Consider the following 19,397-nt stretch of genomic DNA (forward strand, 5'->3'; position numbering starts at 1 on the left):
AAGGAGCAAGTGCAGGAATGGAGCCACCAAGAATTAGGCCCAGTATATTTCCATGATAAAAAAAAAATAAAACTTGGAGAAGAAATTTTCAGATTCCCATCAAGAGTTCCTGCAGCTAGTGCTGTGCTGTGGCCAATTATAGCACACAAAAGGGGTTAGCTAATCTCACTTCCTCCTTGAACTAAGGCGTGAAAATGAACTGAAGTTGCCCCATGACTGGCTGTGCTATCTGGCCCCTGAAATCGTTCGTGAGATGTCTCCTGGGAAAGACGAAGACAAGCTGCCCTTCTCCAAAGCTGCAGACGTCTATGCTTTTGGGTAAGAATATGAATCATTGGTAGATTGTAAGGATGCATGAACTCTCTAAACTATGACCTGATCCAAAGTAAAGGGAAAGAACCACATTCATTGGAATGGGCTTTGGATCAGGCCTCAAGTACAGAGAGTTGAATAACGGTGCGTTGTTTTTCTTTGCTGTTCAATCCCTTGCTACAAAAGACATAAGCCAGCAGACATTTTATCGGAGAGGAAGAATTGCCTTGTGCTTAAGGCACAGGATGGGGAAGCAGGAGTTGTTTTATTCCTATACGATATTGGTCCTGTTCCATAAGTGATCAGTGCCTTAGTGTCCCCATCTGTAAAACAGGGATGTTGGTACTCTGTCTTCTTCACAGGGATGTTGTGAGGCTTAATTTATTTACCGGTGTTTCAGGACGGTTTGGTATGAGCTCCAAGCAAGAGAATGGCCTTTCAAGAGCCAGCCAGCTGAAGCACTCATCTGGCAGATCGGAAGCGGAGAAGGAGTGAAGCATGTCCTTGCTACAGTTAGTGTAGGGAAAGAAGTCAGTGTAAGTGGAAATCCTTTCAAAGAGCCATTGATCAGAGATTCTGTAACAGGTCTGGAGAGGAGGGGGAAGCTTACTTGAAGCCTCAATCAAAATTATGACAGAAAAGGGAAAAACACACCCTAAAAACCAGCTATTTTGCCCCAATTCAGATATGTACGCACTCAGGTACCGCATGGTGTTCTGACCCAGTCATGGACCAGAGCTTCGCGCTGTACAAACACAGAACAAAAAGATGGTGCCTGCCTCAAAGAGCTTTACCATCTAGCTGCCGTTCTCATGGCAAAATGCATTCCCTTGCCCCAACAGAGTAAGGACAGAAAAGGAACTGGGTGCTTACCTCATCGGGTGACACCTTGGCCTCAGTAAAGTCAATGGCAAAATTCCCCTTTATTTTGGTGGGGTCAGGATTTTACCCCATAGTTTCCTAAGCATTTTCTGCAGATTTATGCTCAACAGACTTATCCCCAGACAGTTCCACTTGGAGGAGGATCGTGTCAGATAGCACAGCTTTTGTATCTGGGTACACTTACCTTTCGCAGTAAGAGCCCTGGATGTCCCCCTGTACCCTGGAACCTCTGTGGTTTGTTAGAGAAGTGGCTGCATGGGTGTCAAGCTCTGCACACGCTGGATCAGAACCCTGTGCCAGCTCTTCATAGGACAGTCCAGCTGGGATTTCCAGAGGAGCCAGGGGAGAAGGGACATCACGGTCACAGGGTTGGGATTTCTTTGATCCTGTGGCTGCAGTCCTTGTTCAAGTTCAGGGGGTGGAGTTTTTTGTGGAGAACCTGCAGGGTTGCTCTGTACGCTGCCCACAAGCTGGAGTAGGTTTTAGCCTCCATTAGTTTCTCCATTACTCTCACAGCTCATTTGTGCAGGTGCTGGACATGTGTATTCAGGAAGTGGGGTGGATGAATTTCACTCATTTCTTGTAGAAATCCATAAGCTCTGTATTGTTTAGGCTGTTGCCAGGATTGTTTGAAGTATGTGCCCTTAATTTATAAGTTGTCCCTTGTCCTGAATAACTGACGTGGAATAAAGAGCAAAGTCAAGATTTTCAAGTGACTGGTGACTTTGGGAACTCAACTTGAGAGACTCCAATTTTCAGAAGCCACTGAGCACCTGCTGTCTGAAAATCAGGCCCCTTCAAAGTGTCATAAGTTGGGTGCCCAAAAACAGAAGCCCTAGTCATTTGGCCCCATCACTGGCCTCATGAACTAAACAGGATGATAATGACCCCCCAAAATGTCATCCTCAGGAAATCCTCTCAGCATGTTGGTCTTTCGACCTCAGTGAGAGACCCAGCTTTACTCTTCTCGTGGATATGCTTGAAAAACTGCCAAAACTGAACCGAAGGCTGTCGCATCCCGGACACTTCTGGAAATCTGCAGAGTGAGTATCTCCTACTTACTTTCACGGGAGTGGGATTGCACCTATAGAATGTGTGCTATTTTTTTTCTCTTCTGTATAATGCTGTAATAACAGAGTTATATTTATTTGATATTCACTAACTTAAAGAACACTTAATTCCTTCCCCAGCAGAAAATGATTCATTCCATTTTTTAAAATGTCTTTTTTTGAGTCTCTCTTCTCCCACCCCCACCCCGTGAAATTGCAGACTTAGGCGTTATTCCTGCTTTAAAAGGAAGAGTAAATCCATTGTCAGTTATTTACCCTTTGTTTTAAATCATCTTCTGAGGCAGAAAGTCCACCAGTTTTGGTGGAAAGTGGCAAACAACCTTGTAATGTTTGTGCCTCAAAAGTGGGTGGTAGTGGCTGGAAAGGGGGCATGGCAAAGGGATGTGCTGGAATATATTCTGAGGATTGTCCTATGGGATTATAGCTGTAACCTAAATAGTGATACAGTCATGAGTCTCTGAAGTAAATGATGGGGATAAACCAAAATCTGATGTGAAATTCACCTTAGTGTAGAAGAATAGTATAAAGCTAACTGTACCACAGGGCCTGAGCATTTTAACCTCCGTCTCATGAATAGCCACTAACTCAGGGGGACATAGCTTCTGATTCTGTGTGCATTGAAACCAGTGGGAGTTTTTTCCCTGATTTCAGTGGGAGCAGAACTGAGTCAACATGGTAGCCAGTGGGCCTGATTTCATCTCATACCAGTTTAATGTCAGTGTAACTCCATCAGCATTAATTACATGACTAATATGAGGAAAGGCTACTCAAAAGAATAAGGATTTGCAGAATTGGGCCTTTGTGCAAGAAAGTATCCTGATCTCAGGAAAGCGCTTTACTTCCATTGAAGTCAATGGGATTTAGGCACATGCTTTCATGCTTTCCAGAACCAGTTCCCCAAAGCAGGGTTTATGTGAGGTACTAAGGCCCAGTGTACTGGGGAGAATTCTACTCTTTTGCTATATTTTCATGAATAGAACTTCTAATATTTATTTTTTTCTCTCTCCTTTTTTCCAATGGTTTGATCATCCTCTTTCCCATCTCTTAACCCTTCGTGATCCTCCTGCGGTATCTTGCCATAACTCCTCAAATGCTTCACATTTTTTCTGTATTGCAATTACCACTGCATTTCCTGATTTTTACTTTTTTGAACACTTCTCCAATTTCCCTGTGCAAAATCTTCTGGTCTAACATGACATGGAATTCTGAATACTTCGAATTCATTCTGAAATGTGACTGTTTCCTCCAAGACCCTGGCATCATTACTACGCAAAAGGACACTACTCTCAGCAAAGAATGAACATTTACTGTTCAGTCATTGATAAATAGAGCTTTCTGATATTTTTCCTCTCTGCATCAATCTCTGCTTTAAGCATAAAGCACCGTGAATCCTTTACACTTGTTCCATTATAGTCATTTTTCTAAAGCTATAACACAAATGTTCTTAAAAAGAACACATGTCAAATATATCCCCAGTTATACAGATACTATGCAATGGTGTGCTCCTGGGAAAGCCAAGTACCTTCTTGCACCCTGAATGCTTACAGCAGCTACAATGGGGCAATGTAACCTTAGTCCTTGCTGTTGTTGATTTTGAGCTCTGACCTTTAAGAAATTTGATCATAGACTCTTCGGGATTAATTATAAAATCATATATAATTTTCAGGATTGGGTTTTGTTTTTAAATAATTTGAAAATGATGTTGAAACTTGCGCTAAAATATGTAAGCACATGTATGGCATATAATTATGGTGCTTTTCCTACCTGTGCTTCTATAATAAGAGAAATAGCCTGTTCTTATTGCTCCCCTCTGATCTAATGAGATTTTATCTTAGAAATCCCTCTTTCATTGAGTTAGCAGAGTTAGATAGTAAAAGGTGGGCTGGATCCTGTTTTGTGCATAGAACTCCCAGTGAATTCAGTGGCAATTCCACACCCGGAGCAGTTACAGGATGAGGTCAGTAACTAATGGAGTTACAGTGGCAATGAATCTATCTTTGTGTGTCTAATCTCCTGAGATTAATTAACCGTAACATGGAATGTGACCTGTACACTGTCTACTGTCTGTCTGAAAATCCCCACTTACCTTATAAAGCACATCTAAATATGGATGGTTCTATTTCATAGCTGAAAGATGCTAAGATCATCAACAGCTTTTTTTTTTTTTTTTTGCATGTAGGGATTTGGGGTCAGGTTTTTAAAGGTGTTTAGGCGCATAAAGATGTGGATACCTAATGGGGCGTTCAGAAGCACCACATGTCTGCTCCCATCAGATCCTTTATCTGAATAGCTTTCCTCTACACATTGAGGTATATTTTTAATTCTTTTGAAAGGTGCTGGACTGACAGCCCTGGAGAGGGAAGCCCTCTGTTTAGCCCCAGCTACCAGCAGCAGGAGTGTTCCTCAATGTGCCTCAGCTCTGTTTGATAGGGTGGCTCAATCTCCAGCCCCATTTTGATTGGCCTGGAAGGACCTCACTGAATTCCAAATGTGACTGGGCACTTCCCACTAGGGATGGGATTGGGATCGCCCATTAAGTCAAAGTTCAGTCACAACCAACCTTGGCTCACTTCTAACCTGCTATGTAGAGGTGGAGGGCTCCCTAACCCATTACCAAGTGCCTGCTGAGCCATCCAGTCTCCATTGTGACATTTCCCCTCCCTTTGTATTCACTTACACTGATCCTTCTTTCTGTGAATCTAAATCATTTACCCATTTGGGTGACATGACTGCTCATTGGCTATGAGGTTTGTCTAGCAAATTTGACACAGCAGCATGTCCAAAAGGAGTCTGCTTTCCTTGCTGTAGATAGATAACTACAGTACAGAAGAGCACAGTATTATATGAAAGGTGCAGAGGATATCTTAAAATGTCCAATGTTTCTGTTCAGTGACGTCTTGTTTCTCTGCACAATAAAGGACACTTCTGCTAGATAAGTGGCCACTCTGAATTTTTATGAATGCTCTGGCATCTTTTCGCGAACTCAGCATTTCCCAAAACTTTGGAAGGTCAGCTTCCCATCAAGAAGATGAATCCAATAGTGACCCTCTGTAGGCCCCATCCCGTGTGTTCTCAAAGGCATCCCCAAAAGAAGCTGTCACTGAGGACTTGTCTACATAGGGAGATTGACTGGAACAACTATGTGGAGCAAGCTATTCTGCAGTGGCTATTTTGGAATAGATCCCCATGTGGGCACGCTTCTGGAATAAGTCACTTTATCTGGAATGATTAGTGCACTTTTACAGCGGAGTAATCACTTTTATTCTGGAATAGTGTGTGGAATAGCATATTCTGCAATAGCTATATGGCCAATTTCCCTGTGTAGACAGACTCTGAGTAGTCTGTGTAGATTTTCATAAATTGATACTTCCTCTCCTTTTTTGAATGCTTTTAACAGTGAAATATTGTAAATGTCAACCGTGTTAATTATCAACATTGGCATTTGAGTTAGTGCCCGCTAAATGAATGGGGCAGTTCACAACTAAGAGCTATTGTTTCAGCCTCTCTGCAAATTCAGGCAGACATTACTGGATTGGTTACATTCAGGTCATGTTTTGAAGATTTTCTTCATAACCGTAACAGCTAGAGACCGACTTTTCTCATTTTTTAAATGCAAGCTGTGTGATTCTGAGGCACAATGGCGAAATAGAGGTTCACACCCTCTCTGGAAAATAGTTTGGGTTCATTATGCACTTTGAGAATCACTACACTAACCCCTTGATTTGTTTTAGGATAAATCTCACAATGTATAATTCTCTAAAGCTTGCTTCTAGTGATTGCAAACTAACTCTTATTATTTTTTTTTTCTTCCTATCTTTTATAGGTTGTAGCTACTGGTGCAATAACTGGGTCTGCCTTGCATGCTTCCATGTGTTGTATCTTAATCGACAACTTGGACAATCATCTCTCACTTAAAAACAAAACTACCAATTTTTTTAACCTTTGGACATAACCAACACTTTACGAATTCCTCTCTCCTGTCTTTTCTCTTGGTGTGGGCTGTTAGCTTGATTAACAATGCTTGTCTTCAAGAAAAATTGCTGTCAACTAACAACATGGCCATTTGTGTTCACTTCTGAATCATTTCGACAGGGTAGGCTGTAACTTCTTCCTTGAAATGGTCTTGTGATTACTGTCTAACTCCTACTACTAGCAAGGCATAAGCAACAGAAATGGCACTCTGTGCTTGGATTCTATAGTTGTGGGTTGTTTTGTAGTTGCTAAATGTTGTTTTTGGTTGTGTGCATTCTGTAAGTCTCATCCAACAAAGAGTGGCACGGGACTCGAGCAGTTGAGTCCTTAGGTTACACCTCAAATTGTTATTGCTGTGTTGTGTAGCTCCTGAATGTTATGTTTTCACAGGCACAAATTATCATTAGGAAGTAATGCTGAATGGGGTGACAGATTAGTGTAACTTTTGGTGGTGCCCAGAACAGGTCCAAGTCCTGTCCCTGTCCCCTCACACTTGCCTTGTAAGCTGATATATATATTTTTAAATAATGTAAAAGTGGAAGGGAAACAGTAAGCATTTAACCGTTCCCCTATATTGCTCAATGTGGGGTGGGAGGATGAGGGCTCTGGCTGGGGGTAAGGGGACTGGGGATGAGGGATTCACACTGCAGGAGGGAGCTTGGGGCTGGGGCAGAGGGTTGGGGTGCAGGGGTTGAGGGCTCTAGCGGGGGGGGGCAGGCTCTGGGGTGTGGCAGGGCTGGGGATGAGGCGTTTGGGGTGCAGGCGGGGCTAGGACCAGAGAGGAGGACTCCACAGTCCCCCTCTCACCTGCCACCCTTTTCTCTCTTCCCCCCGCTCTCCCCTCCCCCCCGGCAGCACGCTCACCTGGCACCGCACGTGCTCCGAAGGGCCGGACCCCTCTCAGGTCCAGGAAGCCCTGGTCGAGGAGTTTAGTGACTGAGGCTTAGGTCCTCAAAGGGTATTTAGGCTCCTCACTTCCACTCGCTTTCCAGGGGAGAGAACTGGAAGGAAGTAGGTTTCCTTTCTCAAGGTGCATCTATGCTAGAAACGCTTCTGCAGTACAGCTGCAGCTTCGATGCTGTAGTGTAGACACTACCATGATGGAAAGGGTTTTTCCATCACTGTAGTAAAGCCACCTTCTCTGAGAGGCAGTATCTACGTCGATGGAAGAATTTTGTTTCATAGCCCTGAGCAATGGAGTGAAACCGACCTAACTTTGTAGTATAGAACAGCCCTCGGTTTTGGGACCACTTGTAACTTTTTTTTATTTATTTTTTTTTTTAAATTACTTGTGGCTTCTCCCTCCTCTTTACACACCCACACAGGCCCAGGGGCAATCCAGCCATTTGAATTCTGTCGGGTTTCAGAGTAGCAGCCGTTGTTAGTCTGTATCCGCAAAAAGAAAAGGAGGACTTGTGGCACCTTAGAGGCTAACAAATTTATTGGAGCATAAGCTTACGTGAGCTACAGCTCACTTCATCGTGAGCTGTAGCTCATGTAAGCTTATGCTCCAATAAATTTGTTAGCCTCTAAGGTGCCACAAGTCCTCCTTGAATTCTATCCATCACTTGGGCGTTGCTAATTAGGGCCCCTATTTAGCAAAGGGCTTTGCTTTAAGTTCCACTACTTCAATTTAAGCAGTTAAGAGCTTTGCTGAATCAAGCTTGATCTCAGCATATTTTTAATTTTAGGGTTTTGTCTACATGGGGACACTCAGGATAAATTTAATCAGAGTTAACTTTTCCATTGGAAAGAGGAATTCAGTGACTGATTTCCGTGAAAATGATTAAAGTGCATTAAACCCCTGTGTAGATGCTTTCTCATTCAGGGTTAAACTAAATTAAAGCTACTTTAATTTTGAATGAGTGTCCACATAGGGGTTTAGGCAGTTTAACAAATCCACTTTAAATTCACACCTCTAGTTAATTCAGATAAACTTTCCTGGGAGGCCACATGTAGACAAGCCCTTACAGATCCTGATTTCTAACAAACGTTTTAGTTTGGCAGGCTATGAAGCAAGAGCCTCTATCAGTTTGCACTAATTTTCAGTGAAGACAAATGATCTCCAATGTGTGTTTTCCAGAGATGAATGTCTCTGTACATACATGGTGTTACATTTCCAGATAGCCAGGTGCTTGTGTGCAATATTATACAGTAAAAGAAGTACCTTTCAACAGATAAAGGCAGGTACCACAAATGAGTTAAGTCATCTGAGGAGATGTCTTTTTGTATATTGAATCTTTGAAGATAGTGCTAACGAACCTTTAGTAAATGTAGGAGGGTCTCTTTCCATTAACCCTAATTACAGTCTGGAAAGAGGAAAAAAGGATGGGTTTTTAAAAGATTATTTAATTGACCATGTCAGATTGATCCTTTTTTCCTTGATAGAAATTGACCTTTCAATAGTAATTTTCCTCCTCCCACCTTAACAATGGTTTCCCAGACTTCTTTATTTCTTTTCTCCCTATCCAGTTAAGAATGAATCTAGTTTCTTACCTTTGATCAATGTGGGAAGGGGAGAGATCCATTTTGGGAGAGGGAGATTTTCAAATGCAGAAAGGACAGCTGGGTTCCAACACCCATTTAAAGTCAGTGGGTGTCGGGCTTCCAGCACACATTTTGGGCCTTTGAAAATTCCCGAGTGTGTGTGTTTTCCCCCCTCCACCCCCCCCTTCTGAAATTTACTTCTCTTTGAAGCAGAAAAGATTTGCGCTAGGGGCACCCTATCCTGAAAAGACTTCAGCATCAAGCCCTGTTACCGAAGTTTATTTTATTTGCCAATCACTTTACTTAAATTTCTTTGTTGGATGACCTTGCGTTGTGCTGTACTGCAGAGCCCAACACATTATATTTTCTTTATAGGACTCTTTATAAGGGCTGTTTATAGGGCTCTTTGTACAATTAATCAACAAAAAAAAGAAAAGAAATGCATAACTTTTTTTCCCCTCCCTTCCCCACTCTTTTCAGCATTAACAGTAGCAAAGTTGTCCTCCGTTTTGAAAGATTTGGCTTGGGAATCCTGGAATCAAGTAATCAAAAGATATAGCATGGTGTGTAATTATCTTGTTGATATTGTTGTCTACCTGCTTACACAAAACATCAGAAACCTTCACGGGATCTTCCGAACTATGAAACTGGTGCAGCCGTACCTGAGAGCCACACGACCCCTCCGTTCAAACTGTCTTATGTTGTTTCTGATGTCCGAGTTCTACCTAAGCACCAGCAATTATTTAAACAAATGTTTACATCATATGTTTCTCTATGTGAACTATATTTTTTTAACTGATGATGATGATGATGATGATGATGATGATGATGATGATGATGATGATGATAATAATAATAATAAAGGTGATTTAAGATTTTTTTCTTAAGTGCAAGCATTCAAATGGCACTGAAAAGAACTGCTCCCCCAGTTCTCTGTTGCATCTGTGGAGTAACTAAGGGCTAATTTCTGCACTGCAAATCATGCAGTTTCCACTGAAGCTAATAGAGGTTGCACATGTGTCTGAGAACCACTAGATTTAAATCACTAATGCAGCCAATTCAAGTGAGAAGGAATGGAGTTATGGCCCCATTTTGTCTCCATAAGGAAACTTCTAAAAGAACTTTAGATTTTTATTATATTGAAAGGAAATGCATGTATTGTGTTATGGTTTGGGCAAACTAATAAACTCTTGATTACTGATCTTCTCTGGAAACTTTATCAAGCTTGGGCTGGTTCTGATCTCTGGTGCAAATCTGGAATACCTCCACAGTGGTGTTAACTCAGAGTCCAGATTTACACTGAGATCAGAATCCTGGCCTTTTGTCTTGACTATTGATTAGAGTGAAACCCTTTTCTAGCATAGTTCATTTATTCATAGAATAGCAGAGGGTGAGATTTAAAACAAACAAACAAAAAACCTGAGGGGAGTGGAAGCATCATAATCTCATTGGCTTTCAGTGAGAACTGGGCACCTTAATCCTTTTAAGGATTTGTTTGTTCTCAGCTTTAATTTTTACAGATTCACAGTAATCCGAGTTGCCACCTGCATATTGCAGTACCGCTTATTTGGGACTTAAATTCTTCTCCATTGTGAATGGAGTTTCACTGTAAGCAGGTTCCACTGTAATTGAATAATGGGTGCTAGGATCCTGTCCATGCCAGTTGCATTTGAGACCATATAGCCACATTCAGGACCTGCTTCTATTCTCGCTTACAGCGGCGTCCATGGAGTTACACAGATGTAAAATGAGTGTAAAGGAAATGAGAGCTGGATTTGTACTATTTACTAAAACTGTGCTGGTGGTGGTATATGTGTGTGTGTGTGTGTATATATATATGTGTGTATATATATATATGTGTATGTGTGTGTATGTATGTATGTGTGTGTGTGTATATATATATATATATATATATATCTATATCTATCTATCACATCAGAGTGGATTCAGTTAAAAAAATTACCTACTTCCTACAGTGAGACCCCCCAAAAGATCAAATAATTATTCCCCCTAACTCCCCTCCCCCCCCAACTTCAGTGTTTCTAGAATACAGAAACTGGGTTATGGTTTTAATTGGCTTTGGCCCTTTATTGGCACTACTGACATTTTAACAATGCAAAACAACATGGCTTTTAGTGGAAAAGAGAAACTGTCTTCAAAGGACCCTCCTAGATAGGCAAATAAGCAGTAACCGTAAATGCCCTGATTTTTTTCAAAGTTGCTGAACACCTGCGGATCCTGTTGACTTCCCTGGGAGCTACCTCTGAAAATCAGGCCCAGGGTGTCTCAGGGTGAACAGAACGCTTCGTTTCCTGTTGTGCTCTTCCTGCAGAGTTCAGTTATGCTGCTTTGCCCAAGTGAGACTTCTGAACAGCCTGTTTAGTTCATCCTCCTTACTAAATCCTCTGCATAAGAACGAAAGAGAGTGACATGAACACAAACAGGAGAGGTGATTTTAGATGTGTCCTTATACTATTCTCTAGATCAAACCAGAACTTGAGTTCCCCCTTCTGCCCCCTCCCCAGTACAGTAGGCAGATATATATTATAGCCCATGAAAAGATGGGAGTTGCCTTACCAAGTCAGGGGACAGTGCTAACGAGGCCAATTCAATAAGGTAGAAGTGGCCTCTTCCCAACCGTTGACAAGAAGGGGTGAACACATATACCTGCCTACTGTATTTTTCACTCCATGCATCTGATGAAGTGGGTTTTAGCCCACAAAAGTTATGCCCAAATAAATGTGTTAGTCTCTAAGGTGCCACAAGGATTTCTCGTTTTTGCTGATACAAATTTACACAGCTATCCCTCTGAAACCTGTCTCCAGACTAGAACGATTTCTGCTGACACAGCACTGAGTTCCTGGAAACGCCTCCCCCCATCGCTTCTTCAACTGGTTAACCACATGGTATTACTTTTAGCGTGCAAGTTCTTTCCAGTGGAAGTGGCAAAATAACTTTTTTTTTTTTTTTTTTTTATAAAAGTTTCATTTCACTTTTGAAATTTTCTGTGCAAAAGCTGTAGGGAGAATTTCAGCTGCCTTTTCTTATTCATCACCAGTGACTATGCTGGGATGCAGGACTTGATTGTCATGCTTTTCTTCTGAAAAGAAATCGGGCTTGAAGCATTTATGTTTGGTGTAAAACCTAAGGCTGACAAGTATTTTACAGCGAGGAAGACAGTCCCATCTTGGGCCATCTGACCTGAGCCATGTTTCATGTTTTGTCGTGTGTGTTAAAGGTTGATTTTTGAGGTAAAAACCACAAACTCTGCACTTTTTGCATAGAAACAAAGGGGCCACGTTCTGGTTAGTGACTAGTGGAATCATCCCACCCAAATGCACTTGCATATGAGATACAAAGGCCATGTTAATGTGCAGCTGTATGCTGGCGTTAGGCAACCCTGCATGTACAATACCCTGGGCTGCCCCCCCGTGCAAGGGGCTGTGTGCAGGTGCCATTGTCAAATGGGGTGTCATGTGCATAGAAACATTGTGAGCCAGGCCCCCTGGAATGCCTCTCCATGCTGCCTAATAAGACTTCATGTTTTTACGTAGTGCAGATCTCAAAGCACAAAGATGAGTAAGATCTGTTCTCATTTTGTAGGTGGGGAAACAGAGGTCTTGTGGAGCAGCCGCTCTGGGGCTGCATCCTAACTAGGAGAAAAGGTGTGTTCTGATCCTGAGTGAACTAACTACAGGTAAAATCCTAGTGAATAGCAGGCAGTTTTTTTTTTTTTTTTTCCCCCCCTGCAAGTTACAGACTTTGTTTTTTTAACTCCACCCGCTAACTTGTACAAAAACTGCAAATTGTGTTGTCTTCTCTAGGTTTTTACCCCCTAGATAAGTAACGCACATCTACCACCTCGCTTTGTGAAGACCAGACCCGTGCATCTTCCAGCCTCCCAGAATGGGAACTATGGCCAAGATCCTCCCAGGTATTTAGGTGCTTAATTCCTATTGGCTTCAATGGGTGATAAGTACTGAAATACCTGGCACAATCTGGGCCTATGATCCCATTTCTGGCTGCAGGTTTTCCAGGAGGCTTCTCTGTGCTGTCTCTGCCAGAATTAAATATTCAGGCCAGATCCTGCAAACAGTTGTTAGTCTGGACCCTTCAGGCTGTGGGGAGCCCCCCTGAAGCCATGAGTGGAATGCAAGGGTCTGCAAACAGTACATCAGTTTGAAGGCTCTGGATCTTAATTTTTAATATCGGTAATTCCCTTTTCTATTGTACTCTTGCCCTTTAAAATTTCTGTCTAGCGTTATTACAGCAGACCGCTTTTCTGAGTTAATGTGGTAAGATGCTTCATCATTTGCCTTGGGCATCAGATTTAGATTTAAATATTTTGTTGCTAAAAATAATGAGAGGGTGCCCAGTCTTTCAGAAAGAGGCAGTGGAAGCAGAACTCTAAGGGTAGAGATGTACCAGTGGAAAGAATGCCAAGTGTAGGAAAAGACTGGCACTGTGCGTTTTAGGTGTATACATAAAATACCTGTGCTCCCAGGTAACACTAAGCAAGTGGGCAAATGCTTTAGCTAAAATAAAGGTCTTGTTTTGCTGGATAGTGTAGCAGATAGATGTCCAATCAGGTGCTCCCCTCCATCCCATTATATGTATATCAGGTGTGATATCACATGCACATTCCAGCCGCAGCAAACTGGGAGAGAGCTGCTGGTACTGGTACATGACTTCTGCTATAAAACTGTCTGGTGTTGGCACTTACGGGAAATACAGTCCCTTGGGGGAAAATCCTAGTCCCACTGAAGTACAGGTGGTTTGCTAGTGACTTCAGTGGGGCTAGGATTAGACACTTCAATGAAAACAAATACTTGTGGCAGTTCTATTTCAGACATTTCTCCCCCCCATGCACATTACGGCATGCAGACAAAATGGGGCTGTGGAAGTGCTTTGAAATTTTAGTTCATGTTTTCAAATTCGGGGATGGGGGTCGCAGCTGATTTCTTTCTTTAGGACATGCAAAATGACAGCCATGCTTCTAGAGGCCACATATGAAAATCTGGCCCCCAATTTTTTTTCACAGAGCGAACAAGATGGAAGAAAGGATTCCTAACTTCCATATTCCAGCCAATGTCATAACAAGTAGATGCTAAATCAACACATGCTCAGTCTCTTACAAATACTGTGTTCAAATGTTTATAATGTGTGTTGAATGTAAAGCTGGTTTGTATGGTAGTTACTGATCCCACCGTAACTTTATTTAATTAAACGAATAAAACCCCTTGAGTGTAACTGTATTTGTAGCAAGCTATTTACACCATATGGTTTTGCTAATGAAAAAAATACTAATATTTGCTCGTCTCTCCAAAGCTGAAGACTGAATTGTGCCATCAGTAATGAGCAGAATTCAGTTTCATTAGAAGATTTTGCTTAAATATTGATGGCACGATGTGCCTAAATGAAGGGGGAAATTAGTCTTCAGCGTGTCTGTAAAAACAAGATGTTAAGACTTATTAGACAAAACCTCCATTAGCTTCAGAAAGTGTTTTTTGGCTAAGTAAAGATCTTGTGATTCAAAATTGTTCCGTTGTATACTTTTAGTCCTTGAGTTCTGAATTATTAGTCCTTCATGTAACTGAAGAACATGACTCTGGTTTGAATATGTGGCACTGGAAACAACCTTGATGTACTCAAAGCAATTAGTTTCTGCAACCTGTGTGGGTAAAACAGGACCCTACAGCAGGGGGTCCCAAACCTTTGGTGAGGCACATCTTGGTAAGGTGATGGTCTTCAATGCTCATCCCCTCTTATTTTCCATATCATAGACCACTGACTTCTCATAGTTGTGTTAACCATTCTCCCTCCCATTCATTAGCAGCTAGCCTTCCTGTGGCAACATGCAAAAGTAATGGGAAAGTGATGCATTCTTAACTGTCCTTTAATAAAATTATCAGCTAGGAGAGTCAGCACCATCTGACTAGCCAGTTCTCTGTCTAGTGCAGTTTGAGATCCACTACCCAAAAGTTATTTGCACATTTTAGAAATATTATTTACAGAAACACAGGGCTATGTTGCCCATCCCTTTTTAAGTAGAACTCCCAGACACATTTCAATGGGAATGGCACAATAGCCCCAGTATAGGGCTCTTTATATCCCAGCACAGGTTAGGGACAGATTCTGATACCCTTACCCACATCGAGTGGCACTTTTCTCTGCCTATGCTATGTTGAGAACTGCTCGGTGGGCCTGATCTTCAGCAGGCGCGTGTTGAGATCAATGGAGTGACGCTGATTTACGCTAGTTGAAGACCTGGTCTGATGTGAGTTAAGGTATTAGAATCCTGCAGTTTATTCTTTTAACGGTCTAATATCTTGGATCTAACATTGTTTGGTTATTTTAAAGAAGAGCTTACAAGAGCCTGGGCTGTGAATGGTGTCTTTGGGTCTGATTGCTGGTGAAAATGGGAAGTAACTCGATGTCAAATGGTGTGAAAAGCATCAGGCCCATTTATTCCTTAACACGTGTTGCTAACTGAACTGGGTCTTTATGCTGCATTGTTTTATGATCGTTTGTACTATTTCTTCTTGTGGTGATGTTATGTAAGGGAATGACCAGCACTGTAAGCCTGTATTGTTTTAGCCTTGTAAATGTGAAGCTTGCTGTACAATACTGCTACAATAGCCACGACTTCTGTAGTGTATGTAAATGGAGTCTGTAATATGGTGAAAATTGACATTTTCTTTTCAAATGTGATGTAAACTTTGTACAGTAAATTTTTTTTTATATTTTCTATCAACTGAGTTTGTCTTCCAGAATTGCTATTAATTTAATTAAAATTGTTAGTATTAACAAAGGGTTAGTTTATGCAACTGGCAAAAAAAAAAAAAAAAAAAAAAATTGCACTCTACGCTAATGAAATTCTGGATATTTAGGATTCTTTTCTGTGAATAAATCTCTGCTCTGGATAAAACAAAAGTCCATGGAATTGTGGGGTGTTTTTGTTAGACTTATGGTTGTTTTACGATATAAGCAGATTTCCAAACTGACTGAATATTCATATAGCACCTTTGGTGCTGAAAGATCTGAGTATTTTACAAATACATTTTATTACAGGACTGCCTAGTGAACCCAGGTTTCAGAGTAGCAGCCGTGTTAGTCTGTATTCGCAAAAAGAAAAGGAGTACTTGTGGCACCTTAGAGACTAACAAATTTATTAGAGCATAAGCTTTCGTGAGCTACAGCTCACTTGCATCCGATGAAGTGAGCTGTAGCTCACGAAAGCTTATGCTCTAATAAATTTGTTAGTCTCTAAGGTGCCACAAGTACTCCTTTTCTTCTAGTGAACCCAGGAATTCCTTATGCCAGATGCTGTACAAACCCATAGTCAGAGACAGTTCTCCTAGAATGCTCAGACTCTAAATAGACACAATAGAGAAGAGAAACAATAGGGTGAAGTGACATGCCCAATGTCACACACCAAGTCAGTGGTCAAGTTAGAAATAAAACCCAGCGTCTCTCCCAATCCTCTAGACCACATCGTCTCCCCTATGTTATAGTATACATACTAACCATTAAAGGAAGCACTTCTGGCATTGTAAACATAAAAAGAATTACAGGAAGGGTGGCTAGCAGAAAAGAGAAAGCACAAGGGTGACAGTAATTTCACATGTCTGCTCAGCAGCTACATACCAGCTTGAGAGGTTTATTCGTTTTCTTTTATGTCATAGCTTCCCCCCCGGAATCTCACTTTTCATGAATCAGAAAACACAAGTTTGTTTTATTTTTTTAAAAAATAAAATAGGGATTTGAATGTGACAAGGAGGTAGCCTGGAAGACAGGTTTGCGAAGGAGTAATGACTTGGAGGCCAAATCTGCAGTGAGGATGTCTGAGTAGCTCTACTGAAGTCACTGGAGCTATGCCAAGCATCTAACCCTGAAGAGTTAAGTGATGCCCTCAGGAGTGACCTCTTTTTTGGCAATTGAAGATATATGGGGCAAACTCTTTTGTATGTTGGTGTTCCTCATCATCTACCCTCCGGGAGAAATGGCCTATCTGGGATAATCCTGTCATGAAAAGAGGGAGGCGAATAACTAACTTTGAAGTGGAAAAGGGTGAGGCTAAAAAATCAGGAATTTGAAATTGTGGTCTCCATACCATGGACTAGGTGGCCAGTACAGCTGCATTGCAATCAGTGCTGCCATGCCGATTCTCAGCTGATAGCCTCACCCAGTGATCTCATCTATTCCAGCAGAAGAGGGATGCTAAAACTACCTGAGGTTATGTTCGGCCACAATTTTCCCAGCCTCGCTATTGTATCAAACAGGCTGTATCTGAACAATGGTATGTTTTGAGATCCAAATCTAGCTCTAAACTCTGCAGCTTGAGCCCACTTCTTATTAAAATTCTCTGTTGGTGACATTTGTTATACAACCATGCAAACACCGAATGCCTCCAAAATACTCAAGGCTAACCTCTGTTCTCTTCAATTGCACTGGTGTAAATCAACTGAAATAGATTTAACACCACATTTTACGTAAGTGTAACTAAAAGCTTGACCCCAAGTTACCGAGCTGTTAAAAATGGAATGTTTCAGTACTCAGTAAACACTATATCATTCTGGAAACTCCTTATCAGGTGTTTGGAAATACTGCGTCCCTTGGACTTGGACTGACTTACCCCTTCTAGTGCAGTCACATGACAGTCATTGGTACTGGACCCTGAGTCTGCCACTGCTGGAAACCCTTAAAGTTGGTATGACCTCTGCTCAGTTTGCACCTGGAGATAGATGCCCTAGAAATGAACAGAGTTTTGATTTAGGAAGTAAGAGATGTACTGACCTCATTCTCAAAAAGAAAAGGAGTACTTGTGGCACCTTACAGACTAACAAATTTATTAGAGCATAAGCTTTCCTGAGCTACAGCTCACTTCATCGGATGCATTTGGTGGAAAAAACAGAGGGGAGATTTATATACACGCACAGAGAACATGAAACAATGGGTTTATCATACACACTGTAAGGAGAGTGATCACTTAAGATAAGCCATCACCAGCAGCACAGGCGAGGGGAAAGGAGGAAAACCTTTCATGGTGACAAGCAAGGTAGGCTAATTCTAGCAGTTGACAAGAATATCTGAGGAACAGTGCGGGGGGGAGTGGAGTGGGGGGGGGGAATACCATGGGAAAATAGTTTTACTTTGTGAAATGACTCATCCATTCCCAGTCTCTATTCAAGCCTAAGTTAATTGTATCCAGTTTGCAAATTAATTCCAATTCAGCAGTCTCTCGTTGGAGTCTGTTTTTGAAGCTTTTTTGTTGAAGGATAGCCACTCTTAGGTCTGTAATCGAGTGACCGGAGAGATTGAAGTGTTCTCCAACTGGTTTTTGAATGTTATAATTCTTGACGTCTGATTTGTGTCCATTCATTCTTTTACGTAGAGACTGTCCAGTTTGGCCAATGTACATGGCAGAGGGGCATTGCTGGCACATGATGGCATATATCACATTGGTAGATGCGCAGGTGAACGAGCCTCTGATAGTGTGGCTGATGTGATTAGGCCCTATGATGGTATCCCCTGAATAGATATGTGGACAGAGTTGGCAACGGGCTTTGTTGCAAGGATAGGTTCCTGGGTTAGTGGTTCTGTTGTGTGGTGTGTGGTTGCTGGTGAGTATTTGCTTCAGATTGGGGGGCTGTCTGTAAGCAAGGACTGGCCTGTCTCCCAAGATCTGTGAGAGTGATGAGTCGTCCTTCAGGATAGGTTGTAGATCCTTGATGATGCGTTGGAGAGGTTTTGGGGGCTGAAGGTGATGGCTAGTGGCGTTCTGTTATTTTCTTTGTTGGGCCTGTCCTGTAGTAGGTGACTTCTGAGTACTCTTCTGGCTCTGTCAATCTGTTTCTTCACTTCAGCAGGTGGGTATTGTAGTTGTAGGAATGCATGATAGAGATCTTGTAGGTGTTTGTCTCTGTCTGAGGGGTTGGAGCAAATGCGGTTATATCGTAGAGCTTGGCTGTAGACAATGGATCGAGTGGTATGATCTGGATGAAAGCTAGAGGCATGTCAGTAGGTTTCCGATATAGGGTGGTGTTTATGTGACCATCGCTTATTAGCGCCATAGTGTCCAGGAAGTGGATCTCTTGTGTGGACTGGTCCAGGCTGAGGTTGATGGTGGGATGGAAATTGTTGAAATCATGGTGGAATTCCTCAAGGGCTTATTTTCCATGGGTCCAGATGATGAAGATGTCATCAATGTAGCTCAAGTAGAGTAGGGGCATTGGGGGACGAGAGCTGAGGAAGCGTTGTTCTAAGTCAGCCATAAAAATGTTGGCATACTGTGGGGCCATGCGGGTACCCATCGCAGTGCCGTTGATTTGAAGGTATACGTTGTCACCAAATGTGAAATAGTTATGGGTCAGGACAAAGTCACAAAGTTCAGCCACCAGGTTAGCCGTGACAGTATCGGGGATACTGTTCCTGACGGCTTGTAGTCCATCTTTGTGTGGAATGTTGGTGTAGAGGCTTCTACATCCATAGTGGCTAGGATGGTGTTTTTAGGAAGATCACCAATGGACTGTAGTTTCCTCAGGAAGTCAGTGGTGTCTCGAAGATAGCTGGGAGTGCTGGTAACGTAGGGCCTGAGGAGGGAGTCTACATAGCCAGACAATCCTGCTGTCAGGGTGCCAATGCCTGAGATGATGGGGCGTCCAGGATTTCCAG

General features: G+C 42.1%; 1 protein-coding gene across 12 annotated transcripts in view; it reads left to right on the forward strand.

The window, feature by feature from the left end:
• Positions 1 to 16,458, forward strand: part of KSR1 (kinase suppressor of ras 1) — a 125,803-nt gene extending 109,345 nt beyond the window's left edge. For 5 of the 12 annotated variants that reach the window (XR_006276281.1, XR_006276282.1, XR_006276284.1 and 2 more), the window contains 6 exons: positions 187 to 318; positions 713 to 848; positions 2,104 to 2,237; positions 12,327 to 12,388; positions 13,765 to 15,813; positions 16,031 to 16,458. Coding sequence is in view for 4 of the 12 variants with exons in the window: in XM_038375680.2 (XP_038231608.1) it covers positions 187 to 318; positions 713 to 848; positions 2,104 to 2,237; positions 9,204 to 9,282 (481 nt within the window). In the remaining 8 variants the exon portion in view is untranslated. The other 7 variants (XM_038375680.2, XM_043499749.1, XR_006276278.1 and 4 more) reach the window with 6 other exon arrangements.
• The last annotated feature ends 2,939 nt before the right edge of the window (positions 16,459 to 19,397 follow it).

The sequence above is a fragment of the Dermochelys coriacea genome, chromosome 17 (assembly GCF_009764565.3).
Source record: "Dermochelys coriacea isolate rDerCor1 chromosome 17, rDerCor1.pri.v4, whole genome shotgun sequence".
NCBI lineage: Eukaryota > Metazoa > Chordata > Testudines > Dermochelyidae > Dermochelys > Dermochelys coriacea.